Source organism: Vigna umbellata, chromosome 5 (assembly GCF_029865625.1).
Source record: "Vigna umbellata cultivar VRB3 chromosome 5, Vumbellata_1.0, whole genome shotgun sequence".
In the NCBI taxonomy this organism is placed as follows: domain Eukaryota; kingdom Viridiplantae; phylum Streptophyta; class Magnoliopsida; order Fabales; family Fabaceae; genus Vigna; species Vigna umbellata.
Genome location: NC_142169.1, coordinates 58,118,079 through 58,131,146, shown reverse-complemented (window position 1 = coordinate 58,131,146; position 13,068 = coordinate 58,118,079). Strand labels below are relative to the sequence as shown.

The 13,068-nt window shown below is 35.5% G+C and overlaps 3 protein-coding genes and 1 non-coding gene across 4 annotated transcripts; 1 reads left to right on the top strand and 3 right to left on the bottom strand.

The window, feature by feature from the left end:
- Window positions 1-117: 117 nt before the first annotated feature.
- On the top strand, window positions 118-3,124 carry LOC124828697 (trans-cinnamate 4-monooxygenase). Its single transcript, XM_047302056.2, has 3 exons — window positions 118-1,096; window positions 1,800-1,933; window positions 2,396-3,124. Exons 1-3 carry the CDS (start codon window positions 312-314, stop codon window positions 2,992-2,994), a joined length of 1,518 nt encoding a protein of 505 aa, XP_047158012.2. The 5' UTR covers window positions 118-311; the 3' UTR covers window positions 2,995-3,124.
- An 869-nt stretch (window positions 3,125-3,993) lies between these two features.
- On the bottom strand, window positions 3,994-4,100 carry LOC124828715 (small nucleolar RNA snoR100). The gene has a single exon (XR_007028045.1). It is a non-coding gene; the product is annotated as a small nucleolar RNA snoR100 (small nucleolar RNA).
- Window positions 4,101-5,486: 1,386 nt separating this feature from the next.
- On the bottom strand, window positions 5,487-6,595 carry LOC124828698 (putative glutathione S-transferase parA). Its single transcript, XM_047302057.2, has 2 exons — window positions 6,229-6,595; window positions 5,487-5,939 (listed from the first exon to the last, which is right to left on the bottom strand). The coding sequence occupies exons 1-2, from the start codon at window positions 6,544-6,546 to the stop codon at window positions 5,595-5,597; spliced, it is 663 nt and encodes a 220-aa protein (XP_047158013.1). The 5' UTR covers window positions 6,547-6,595; the 3' UTR covers window positions 5,487-5,594.
- Window positions 6,596-9,054: 2,459 nt separating this feature from the next.
- LOC124828696 (oxalate--CoA ligase-like) lies at window positions 9,055-12,025 on the bottom strand. The gene is made up of 4 exons (XM_047302054.2): window positions 11,737-12,025; window positions 10,586-11,633; window positions 9,695-9,798; window positions 9,055-9,541 (listed from the first exon to the last, which is right to left on the bottom strand). The coding sequence occupies exons 1-4, from the start codon at window positions 11,950-11,952 to the stop codon at window positions 9,353-9,355; spliced, it is 1,557 nt and encodes a 518-aa protein (XP_047158010.1). The 5' UTR covers window positions 11,953-12,025; the 3' UTR covers window positions 9,055-9,352.
- Window positions 12,026-13,068: the final 1,043 nt, after the last annotated feature.

The following is a 13,068-nucleotide window of genomic DNA, read 5'->3' as shown; positions in this document are numbered from 1 at the left end:
ACTTCGCTCTCTCACACACTTATCACAGTTCCAACAACTCTAATGACACCGTCACACTCCCATTTCTACATAAAGTCCCACACTCTCACTTCATTCCATAACCATTTCTTACACAGTTTTTTTCCCTCTCAAACTCTCTTTCTTGTTCCTTGATCCATCTCAAAGAAAACTCTTCAATTGTGTTCATGTTTTGGACAAGATTATCCTAAATCATTTCATGTATAACTTGTTTTGATTAAAGTTATCTTTAATTTTAAACAGCGTCTATCAAAGTTTATCGAAGAAGATTGGTTTTGGAGTAAGAATTTTGAATGGATCTTCTCTTCTTACCAAAAGTTCTTACCGCGCTTTTCTTTGCGACGGTGATTGCAGTGACGGGTGCAAAGCTTCGCGGGAAGCGGTTCAGGCTGCCACCGGGACCGTTTTCTGTCCCGATATTTGGTAACTGGCTTCAGGTTGGCGATGACCTGAATCACCTTAACCTTGCCGACATTGCACGTTGCTTTGGCGACATATTTCTCCTCCGCATGGGGCAGCGGAATTTGGTGGTGGTCTCTTCGCCTGAGCTTGCGAAGGAGGTTCTCCACACGCAGGGCGTGGAGTTCGGCTCGCGCACGCGCAACGTCGTCTTCGACATCTTCACCGGGAAAGGCCAGGACATGGTGTTCACCGAGTACGGCGATCACTGGCGCAAGATGCGCCGCATAATGACGGTCCCGTTCTTCACCAACAAGGTCGTGCAGCAGTACCGCGTCGGGTGGGAGGACGAGGCGGCGCGTGTAGTGGAGGACATACGCCGCAGCCCCGACGCCGCGGTCGGAGGGATCGTTCTGCGGCGGAGACTGCAACTCATGATATATAACATCATGTATAGGATCATGTTCGATAGAAGGTTCGAGAACGAGGAGGACCCGTTGTTTCAGAAGCTTCGAGTTTTGAACGGTGAGAGGAGTCGTTTGGGGCAGAGCTTTGAGTACAACTACGGTGATTTTATCCCTGTTTTGCGGCCATTTTTGCGTGGGTACTTGAAGATTTGCAAGGAGGTTAAGGACGCCAGGTTCAAACTCTTCAAGGATTATTTCATTGAGGAACGAAAGTAAGTGGTTTCTTTTAATTTCTACTTTCCATTACTAGGAATTTTATGTGACTTGTAGTGGTTGTTAAGTTTACTGTTTTTTCCAATAAATTACAAAAAAAAAATGAGATCAAGTTTATAGTTCATGATGGTAATTTTTTGGCGAATGTCGAAGTTCTTGAGTCATATGATAAGTGTTTCTCAATAAGAATTGACGGGATTACAAGTGTGTACTACTATAATTTAAAGTTTTGTTAAAGTTTGATTGTGTTCTTTAATGAGTAATTTTATTGGAAAGTTTTAATTGTGTTTTGATGTTGATTTTGTTATAATAGTAATTTTTTGTAAATTTAGCGGTTTGAATTTGTTATGCTAATTAGTTTTCACTATTTTTTTGTACAACTTTGATGTTGTTATTTTAGTATTTGAAAAAATTATTGACACTATATTGTATTGCCAACTCAATATGTATTCTGATATGGTAATTTGCATGTCAACATGTTTTTAAAATGTTAACTTTTAGATCAAAAGTTAGACTAAGACCAAGATTATTTAATTGACATGGTAAGGGATCCTATTAGAAAAAACAAATTTGCAAAAGGAGACAATGATAAAAGCTATATAACATCAAAACAATAATAGAATCTGTGCACTAGTATAGAAAGGGTTTCAGTTTGACTTTTTGGTGTTGTTTTGTTTGATTTGATGAAATGGAGAGTGACAGGAATCTTGAAAATACCAAGAAAAGGGACAATGGAGGACTTAAATGCGCCATCGATCACATTTTGGACGCTCAGAGAAAAGGAGAGATTAGTGAGGATAATGTCCTTTACATTGTTGAGAACATTAACGTTGCTGGTAATTACCTTCTTTCTCTCTTTTATTTTGTGTTCAGAACAAATACAAAATGCCAATAGAAGGGAAAAGGAAGGCCTGGACAGATAATAATTTAATATATAATTTTTTTTACAATTTATGATGAAAATATATCAAATCAAGATTCAACTCACGGAATTATTATGCAAGAATGTTGAGGCGTTATTTGTATTATATGAAGCATCTTTTATGGATTTAGATTAAGTAAACAGAAGAAAGGCTTTTCACGTAACTTTTAAATGCTGTAATCAATTATGGGATATGATTTTCCTGCTCCTATTTCCACAGACTGTGGTGACCACTTCATCTTATAGGAATTGGTAAACGGATACCTTGGTAAGAGGGTGATGTTATAAATGTTATAATTGGTAACAGATGCATTATTTTTAGTGAGAGTTTTGGAAGAAAAGTTTTCTGATGGACATAATGTTGAATTTGGAGCAGCAATCGAGACAACTCTGTGGTCAATTGAATGGGGCATTGCTGAGCTTGTGAACCACCCAGAGATCCAAAACAAGGTGAGGGAGGAGATTGAGAGAGTTGTAGGAGCAGGACACCAAGTGACAGAGCAAGACATTCACAAGCTCACTTACCTTCAGGCAGTGATAAAGGAAACACTTCGGCTGAGAATGGCAATTCCACTCCTCGTCCCACACATGAACCTCCATGATGCTAAACTTGGAGGCTATGACATCCCTGCAGAGAGCAAGATCTTGGTGAATGCATGGTGGCTTGCCAACAACCCTGCTCAGTGGAAGAAGCCCGAGGAGTTCAGGCCTGAGAGGTTCTTGGAGGAAGAGTCGAAAGTAGAGGCGAATGGGAATGACTTCAGATACCTTCCCTTTGGTGTTGGGAGGAGGAGCTGCCCTGGAATTATCCTTGCATTGCCTATTATGGGCATTACTTTGGGGCGTTTGGTCCAAAATTTTGAGCTCTTGCCTCCCCCAGGACAAGACAAGCTTGATACCACTGAGAAAGGGGGCCAGTTTAGTCTGCACATACTCAAACACTCAACCATTGTCGCAAACCCAATATCATTTTAAGCTTACAGCATCACGCACGTTAATCTCAAATCGAATTATGGTTTTCAGGATTTCGGAATAAAGGTTATAATTCTCCTTGGTGAACTGTATCTTAAAGGTAATTTATCGACTTCTTAAAAACTTTGCTTAACTCTCTATGTTTGATCCAAGTAATGTAACGATTCTTAAAAACTTACCGTGTTTAAAATTATTTAATTAATCTCTCAACATATAATCGAGAGTAAATACTTATAAGATCTGAAATAAATTTGGGTTAAAGTCTACATGCTAATTAGGTGAGTTGGATTTTGATTCAGTTCAAATCAATTTCAAACTGAGAGTTAGATTAACTCTGATAATCCGTAGTGGAGGGAACAAAGTTAATAAGTTTGATGTTTTTAAATCATTTTAAATCTTGAAATCATATATTTTATTCAAACGTTTAAATATCCTTCAAAAACAAATAAATAAATTTGAAATATATAAAACAAATAAATAAATTTGAAATATATAAAACAAATAAATAAATTTGAAATATATAAAATGTAGTTAATCCTTCTCCAGAAGCTATTACTGTAAAAATTGGTGTCGTCCTTAGATAGGCAAAGGGTGTGATTTCATTTTTGCAACTTTCGTATTCTTTTTGAAAAAATTATTCGTTTATTTATTATTTTTTCTTTCTACATATTTCTTCGGTTCACATTATGTAAATTTTTAAAAAAATATATAAAACTTTTCTTCATATTTTTCGTAATCGTTTTATTTTCTCAATTAAATTTCCCTCTCATAATTTTCATACTTCTTAATTATTATATTTCGTCCGCATCGTTTGGCCAAAATGAATGTATATTCAAAGATTGGGGTATAAATTCAAAACATTAAGAGTAGAATATACCAAAACAAAAATGGGTCAGATTACCCTGATTTTTCAGCTTCAAAATCCTGTTTTCAAAAAAATTCATGCAATATAAGAAACTAAAATTGGAAACAGCAATTAAATATTAGAACTGAGATAGAAAAAGATGTAGGTCGCAACCAGGCCCTCCCATCATTGCGTTCATCAGGGAGAGCAGACATATTGACCTAAAAGATCCATTTCCGTGCACACAACCATGCTGCCTTCATTATTGTAATCCAGAGCATCGGCTTATTGTGCACGGTTTCACGTTCTTATCGCACAGATCGCAAAAACATGAATAAACATGCATACTAATACGCAAATCTAATTGATAACCCTAGAAGAGAATAGTAGACGATACGACGCTAACCCTGCGGCTGCAACGATGCTTTATCAATAGACGAGGCTTACAGGGTGAGGTGAGACGCTATTTATAACGGGAGAGAACTGTTTAGGGTTTACTTGCGCCGTTGGATTGGAGGTCAGTTTGGTGAATTTCTCTGCGTCGCTGTATTTCACGGGCTTCCGTACTTGAGATGTCTGGCCCAAATACAAAGTTGTGAGACTTGGCCCAAAGAATTTCACTCAGCTAATTGTAAATAGTTGTTGAGATATTTTTGTTTTTCGTTTTGCCAGTTATTAGATTTTTTAAATTATCAGAATTTATTGGTAATCTACAATATTCATTGAATGAATTGAATTGTTGAGGAAATAATTTTTTTATTACTTATATTTGCCTGAGTCAAAAAAATCACGCTTAACAAATTGAAAATATTTGCAAAATCAATTTTCAGGCAAATTTGATTATGAATTTTTTTCAAAATTTCAAAATTTATTTATAAATCTGCAATATCCGAAATAAATGCCCTAATCCACTTCGAGGTAAAGAAGTCTGGAAGCAAAAACACGATCTATTCAAATGATGTTTAGTCTTCAAATTGTATGTAATTAGTAGTTACTTTTACGGTCACAAAAATAGGTCGTGATTTGAGGATCGGTTTCCAAAAATGGAACGAGTCAAATTGCAAATTTTAATTCTTTAATTGTTTTGGTTTGATTGGCTTAGCTTGTTAAATTAATGGATTAATGTCCTGTTAGTGCTTTTTAATTAAAACAAAAATAATTTACAATATCAATCGTTTTATATTATATTTTTAAAAGATACAAATATGTAATAATATTATTATTTAAATCATTAATCACTAATATTTACAAATTTACTTATTTATTATAATAAAATAGTTTAACATGTTAATATAATAATTATATTAATTTATACAATTAAAAACATTAATTATTCAATTAAAAGGTTAAAAATATTTATATAATTAAATATGTTGATCACTCTTTTATGTAATATATATATATATATATATATATATATATATATATATATATATATATATATATATATATATTTATTTATTTATAAACAAATTTTAAAAAAAATGACGAATCAACCTTCTTACCCTCTTGGAGCCACTTTTTTATTTAGATTTTGGGGCACATTTTTTACTTTCTTTTCTGTTTTAATCTATAAATATATACATGGACATATAATTATGACTGATTTTCTTTAATGATAGCAATATGAATGCTTATTAGGTGTAGAAGACATGTAATTTATTTTATAAACAAGAGATTGTAACTTCCAAGAAAAAAACACAGACACACACGTAGTACATATACTTCTTACAACGTAATTGTAATAACAGACATGTATCTACTGAAGTCCATGTCTGTGTTTATATTGCAGGGAAAAAGCATAGATCTGTTCAGGGTGAGGGAGTGATGAGGCCACACTCTCTTTCTGCATGCACCTTTTGGCCCAAGCCACAAGTGTTGGACACTCATCTTCAATGCTTAGTTTCCCAAACGTCTCAACCGTGTAAAACCAGCTAGTGAAAGGAACAAGAGCCACATCCACATACCCAAACTCTTCACCACCAAAATATGCCTTGTCTCCAAGTTCATCTTCCAGCCTCTTCAAACATTCTATCAGTTCTTTCTTCCACTCTTCTTGCTCTTTACCCTTCCCCGACCATACCCTCTTCACAGCATTGTATACCTGCATCAAACACAATCACAAAATCCTTTATCCTCCTTATAATCAAACTATCTGCTATTAGACTGTGGTCATGTTGGTGTGAAATATGATGTAGATTCTGTTAAGAGGTAGATTTTAAGTCTAATTTAATCTCATAAAACCAACTTTATAAGATGAGATTGATCTTATCTCTAACCACGTAAGACTTCCAACAGATTTTACATGTATCTTTGTATGACCAGGACAATATTTACGAGTGAGAAAAACTTGAATGAAGAAAAGTAATTTTGAGTGTATATATATAACTTACATTTTTGTCAATGTAATCGCCCCAAAACCTGGCTTGGGATCGCTTGTAAGGGTCAGAGGGAAGCAGAGAGGATTTGTGTTTCCATGCCTCGTCAATGTACTGAACAATATTGAGTGACTCACAGATGGGTTTTGCATTATGAATCAAAACTGGTATCATTTTGTGAACTGGGTTCATCTCTAGAAGCAGAGAGCTTTTAGCTTCTAAATCTTCTTGCTTGCACTCATACGAGATACCCTTCTCTGCCAAAGCGATTTTCACTCTCATTCCGTAAGAGCTTGGCCAGAAATCCAGTAGAACCACATTGGAATCTGCCATTTTTGCCTTGAGAATGTGTGTGGTTTAGTTGGATTAGTTTTAATCTGAGACTGAGATTGTTCATATGGTTTAGTTGCTTCTGGGTTTGGGGTATTTATGCATGTGCATTACTTGTTTGCCAAGAATGAAACATGGAAGTTTTACCAAAGATGGTGTCTTTGTTCATTTTGGATTTGAGATCTATCTTTGTTATGCTTATTGGTCGTTGTTCAACGTGATCTTTTGACTTCTATTTCAGGGATATCATTATCTGATAATTTTGTAATATTTAATCGTTTCTTTTGTAGAATAAGAGCATACACGATATCTTTATTGGAAGCACTCAGTGTGGAAGGAATAAATTCAGATGCATTTCTTATATTACAAAAGAAATCAAATTTGACACGCTAAGTGTTGAGGACAAGAGTGGTGCCTTCGTGTGTTTTTTTTGGGTGTAGATCCTATTTTCAATACTACTACCATGCTAACAATCCAGCCATCGAAATTGATCCAGAAGAGAACAAGGTCTTTGGAGAGAAGGTCGTGGAAGAGGTCCGTGGAGAGAAGGTTGGTTGAGTAACTCAAATAATAATAGCTTCAAATGTGACAAGTATGGTCGTTATGTAAAGAAATGTTACTAATAAGTGCTTCAGTTGCAATAAGGTAAGACATTTTGCTAAAAATTGTCAATATGAGAACAAGAAGGAAGAGACGACCAATCTTCTCGCAGAAAATGTTGAAGAGAAAGCGATGTCATTAATGATGGGACATAATTTGGGAGTTGAGTATAAGCAAAGGGAGAACTCGACAAGTAGGTTAGGTGTCATAGAGAATTCAGTAAGAAGGCTGAATACGATAACTCGACAAGTCAATTAAGTAGTGTCGGCATGACAACAAGGCATCTAGATAGATTAGTGGTGCATTCAGATAGCCCACTAAGGTGCATGGAGAGCTCAAATAGATTGGTGAGAAATCTAGATAGCTTGATAGCAAATTTGGATAGCCTAGGTATCTTGGTGGAGCAAGTGAACAACTTGAAAAGTTTGTTGGGAAACTTAGGTAGCTCAGTGGATCATGTGGATAGCTCGGTTAACTTAGTAAAGCCTCTAGAAAACTCAATGGTACATATATACAACTCGAATATCTCAGGCATGTGGAGAGACAAGCTTGTTATTCAAAGGTCAAAATTTGCAAAAGACGATTTGCAAAAAAAATTGAAGTTAGAGGCAATGCGAGTTACAAACAAGCTTAGATAGAAGAAAATAGGTTTTGAATAATTTGTGCTTGAAACTTGAACAGAATTTTCAAAATTGCAAAAACAATTCCAAGGTGAGAAAGATCATAGAGCTGCATTGGAAGTGCTAGACAAGAAGTTGTGACTTAAAATAGATTATATGTTTGGTTGTAAAGAAAGTGTGAAAATTGCTCAAAAGGAGCTCGACCTATTAACAAGAACCCAAGAATCCAGATAATGACAAATTGGCCACAAAGATAATAAAAAATCCAGTTAAGAACAAGTCCACCAACGTTAAGAAGAAGTTTGTCAAAGAAAAAAAACAAATCAATTATCAATAACGAAAAGAACAAGTTAGCCATAATGAAAACAAAGTCGGTCATAAAAGAAGTGAAGAATTCAATCAATCATGAAAGGAACCAATATAGAGTGAGAGAAATTACTATATGTGAGAAAAGCTGGATGAAAAATAGAAGAATCCATATGATGAATTAAAAAAACATTTCTAAATAAACTTAAATGTAGTTAATTACATTTAATAAGTTTTATTATAATTAATTGTCTTAGGAGATTAAAGATCAGGTGTGATACTTTAAAATGATTATGAGATGTAATAGAAGTTGAAAAGAACAAGAATAAAGGTCTATAAATAAGTCATGTATTCTTAAGAAAAAAAAATGTGACAGCAAATAATAGTATTAAAGAGTATCTTTCAAGCTTTTCAGTTGTCAACTAGATTAAGCTGTTTAGTAGGACATGGTTGCATGTATTGAGACGAATTTCTTTATAAATGCTAGCGACTAGAATATAACTAGCTGTCTACCCACCTTTATAATGCCGTAAGATGATGACCTGATATAGCTAAAGCATTTACTGTTACATCAGCTTTGTGGCAATGAAGACCATCTTTGTTGATTGTCATTCAATGTTAGCACTTGAAGAATCACAATCTTTTGTGCTGTGTAGTGACTTTTTTCCTAGACAGCAGCACATTGCTAGCTATATACAAGTTTTTATACATATTAGTTTTGCTTTCCAGCGTTTTTATCTAGTTATCTGGCTATATCATGTTTGTTTTCTCCAAAAACAATGTACACACTACTCCACAGCTCTCAATTTTGCCTCGATATAGTTTTGCTAAATCAAAATCGATCCTCATAAAGTTGAACGACAAGACCAAGAAGTATTATTCTTCTTGTATCTACCAATTATAAGCTACAGGATATAATTTTACACTGTTAAAATAAATCTTCAGTTTCTCACACATATATCATGATTCATGTAGTAAGAAATGCTTACAAAAAATGATTAAGTATTTAAGATCTATAAGTATTACATTGTGTACCATTACAATAAACTTTGAAAATTACAATCTATCCATTGTATGAAGTATTCGAAGAAATAGCCTCTTCTTCAATGACAATTACCAAATTATGGTTAGAATTTATGGTCTCACGATTCCAACTATGTACTGGCTAAGTATGTAGGCATCAAATAGAATATTTGGTTTCTTGTATATGATTTTCCTTATGTTTTCGATGTAATTTCTTCATTTTGAACAAACACAGGCTAAAAGCTGAAGAATTAAGTAGCTCAAATTTGAGAGACGAAATGTTCTGCCACAAGTCGGCGCAAAATCTTTCCTGTGGCAGTCTTGGGCAAAGCATCAGTGAAGAAAACCTTTTTGGGGACTTTGAAGGATGCAAGATTCTTCTTGCCGTATCTTAGTAACTCTGCCTCATCAATGTTTGATCCTTCTCTTGGGATCACAGCACAATATATCTGTTAAGATGTAAAAAGATGTGATCAGTACAATATAGTTAGCCTAAAATTTCTGAACTCTGTCATTTGTTTCTTTTAAGAACACACAGACACAACACTCAGCTTTTGAGCATTTTGAGGTAAAACTCATAAGTAAATCAGAAAAAGACATACCTCCTCCCCATACTTTGGATCAGGCACTCCGAAAGCAACTGCTTGAGCAATGTCCTGGTGTGAAAGAAGGACAGCATCAACTTCTATTGGTGATATCTTTTCACCTGAAAAGACAAAAAACCTTCATCAACATTTTAAATGAGTTCTCGGTAACATAACAATACCAAATAAAAAGCCTACATCGAAACATCTTTCAACATCTTGTCAGTTGTGAAATCTAGAGTCAGTTAACACGATGTCAACGCCAGCTAATTAAGTTGTTTAATGTTATTAAATATAATTAACCATGATTAGTTTGAACACGCTCAGGTATTAAGAAGTTTCTTCACCAATTGCGCGTGCCCACAAATTCAGCAAGAATGAAACTCACGTCACCAATGCTGAATTCAACCTAATATTTTTCTTTTAAAACAAAGATTTCACCAACATTTTCAAAGGTAATTTCATAAAATTACACGTTCACAAAATCAATGGTTAAGCTTAATTCAAGCTAATACTTTTCTTTAAAAAGAGTTTGTGTACAGAATTTGAAAACCACTTAGAAATTATTTAATCCTCGTACCCATTCAAAGAAAATAAAAAGGCATTATTATTGCTTCATTTATTATTCTAAGGATTAAATTTAGATTTGAACATATAATGAAAATGTTATCTCAACAATATACATGAATATGTAATATAAGTTTTTATTAGCTAAATTAGTGAGATAAAAAATTAATTTTTATTAACAAGTAATAAAATAACATCTAAAAACGTATTTAAATTGTTCTTTTAAAAAGTTAAAAATTCACATGCAAAATAATACTTTAATTTGTGAATCAAAATTAATTTGCTTTTAAGTAATGAATATAATATAAGAAAGAAAGAGTATATGATAGAATGTGGATATACCTCCGCGGTTGATGAGTTCCTTGATCCGACCCACTAGGTGCAAATACCCATCAGAATCAAAGTATCCAATATCACCGGTGTGAAACCAACCGAACTGAAACGCCGCCGTGTTAGCTTCCACGTTGTGTTTATATCCGTTCGTTACATTGGGTCCGCGAATGCAAACCTCTCCACTAACTCCAACCTCCTGGACCCGACCCGATTCATCCAGTATACCCATTTCTTGGCCTTCGGGCTTCCCAACCGACCCGGCCTTGTGGGGCCCATCTTGGGGTAAAGGGTTCGAAGCCATGAGATGCGAGGCTTCCGTCATTGCATAAGCCTCCAAGACGGGGGCACTGAAAGCCTCCTCCAGTTTACCCATGATAGCCGGTGCAAGAGACGCGCTGCAGCTCCGGATGAACCGGAGCCTCGGGTAAACTGGTTCGGGATTGTTAAAGTGACGATCCAGTATGATCTGGTGTATGGTAGGAACCGCAGTGTACCACGTGGCGTTGTACTTAACCATGTCCTTCCAGAATGCTGAAGCGGAGAACCTCCCTGCCGCCGGCAGCGCCACAGCCGCGCCGGCGCCGAGAGAACTCAGCAGCCCGGCGATCAACCCATGCACATGGAACAGCGGAAGCACAATCACCGTCGAGTCAGACTCAGTGAGTCGATACACCGAGTCAATGTTCCTCACGGAAGAGAGCAAGTTGTGCTGGGTCAGCGGCACCCCCTTGGGACGGCTCGTGGTTCCGGACGTGTGAAGGAAAAGCGCCACGTCAGCAGGATCGTTAACGAGTGACTCAACCGAGTCAAAAGAGTGGCTCAACGAGAGACTAAGCTCGGCTTCTTCGTTTTCGCTTTGGGTCAAAGAAGCCGCGGCGTGAGCGATATTGAGTTTCGAAGCTGCAGCTTGAGCCGGCGTGTTTCCTTCCAGTGATGTGACCAGAAGCTTTGAATCTGAGTCGGATAAGTAAAACTCAAACTCATCGGCCGTGTAAGCTGGGTTTAACGGCGCGGCTGTGGCTCGCGCTCGAATGACGGCTAAAAACATGACAACAAACTGAAACCAAAACAGAAAACAAAATGTTAAGACATTTCTACGTGGTCTTAAAAAAGGATGTTATGGGAATTTAGTATTTAGGGATTATTATGGGGAAAAGAACCTCGACGGTGTTGGGGAAGACGAGGGCGACGACGTCGCCCGGTTTGATGCCGGCAGCGACCAATCGAGCGGCGGTGGATTCTGTGAGGTGGTGGAGGCGGGAGTGGGTGATGTCGTATTTGCCGGCGACAGAGATGGCTCGACGGGAGGGGAATTTGGCAGCCACGTGGCGGAGCAAGCCGGTGAGTGTGATTGGAATTTGAATTGTGTCTTTCATTTTGATCTGTTTCCCTTGAAAGATGATAATGGAAGCGTGTTTGTGTGGTGTGATTTGGGAATTTGTGTTGGGTTAGTATATATAGGTTTATAGAGAACGCGCGTTGGGTGACATATGGGGATGAATGGAAGATACGAAAGAGAAGCGAAGTTGGGTACGTGGTAGAGTTGGCATGCATTGACACACGCCGCGTAGTCAAATCTGGCCACCACTCACAAGTCATCTTCTCATAACAAACAATTAAATCAATAAATAAAAGAAAATTAACTATGCATCAAATTATAAACTATAATTTAATCATAAATTATTTATTTATTATTTTAAATGTTGTGATTATCTTTCTTTTGTGGAGTGATTAGATTATTTAACGTGATTAAAATCCTTAATTCTAAATACTTGTAAAGGGTGGGTTTTGTGTGTTGTGCCGGGAATATCTGGGCGTGGGTTGGAACAAGTGGACATCTATCTTTTAGAGAAGTACTGAAGTTTTCTTCTTTTCTTTGTTGGTCTACATCCTTTTATTAGCTTTTTCCACTGCTACTTTTTGACAAAAAAAAAGTTATAATAAAAATTTAACATGTAAATCTATGTATATAAAATTAGCCATACAAAATTGTCACAATTTTAAAAATAAAACACAACTTAAATATATTTTTAATTTTATAAACGAGCACTTTTTAATTCTAACTTTTATAAAAAGTTGCAATTTATAAAAGTGATTATTATTCTTGTGTTTTTTACGCCACTAATTAAAATATCCATATTTAATTATTAATCAAGTTCAAAAAAAAAAGGAATGAAATCAAATAATATTATTAATGGGGAACAATATACTATGTAACCTTTTTTTTATAAACAAAAATATAAAGTGAAATTATGATAATCAACAAAGAATCAAAATCTTTTATTTTTAATAATTTAAGACTAAAGATGTGATTAGACTTATTACTTTGACCACAAGTTTCAATATAAACTCATTTCTCTCATTGAAATTATTGAAATGGTTTTATATATTTTAAACCCATCTAGTATAAGAGTATAAAAATTTCTAACTTACACATTTAGAGTTAGATTAGTCCACGCGTCATAATTATTTTAATTTGTTTTCAACCATTT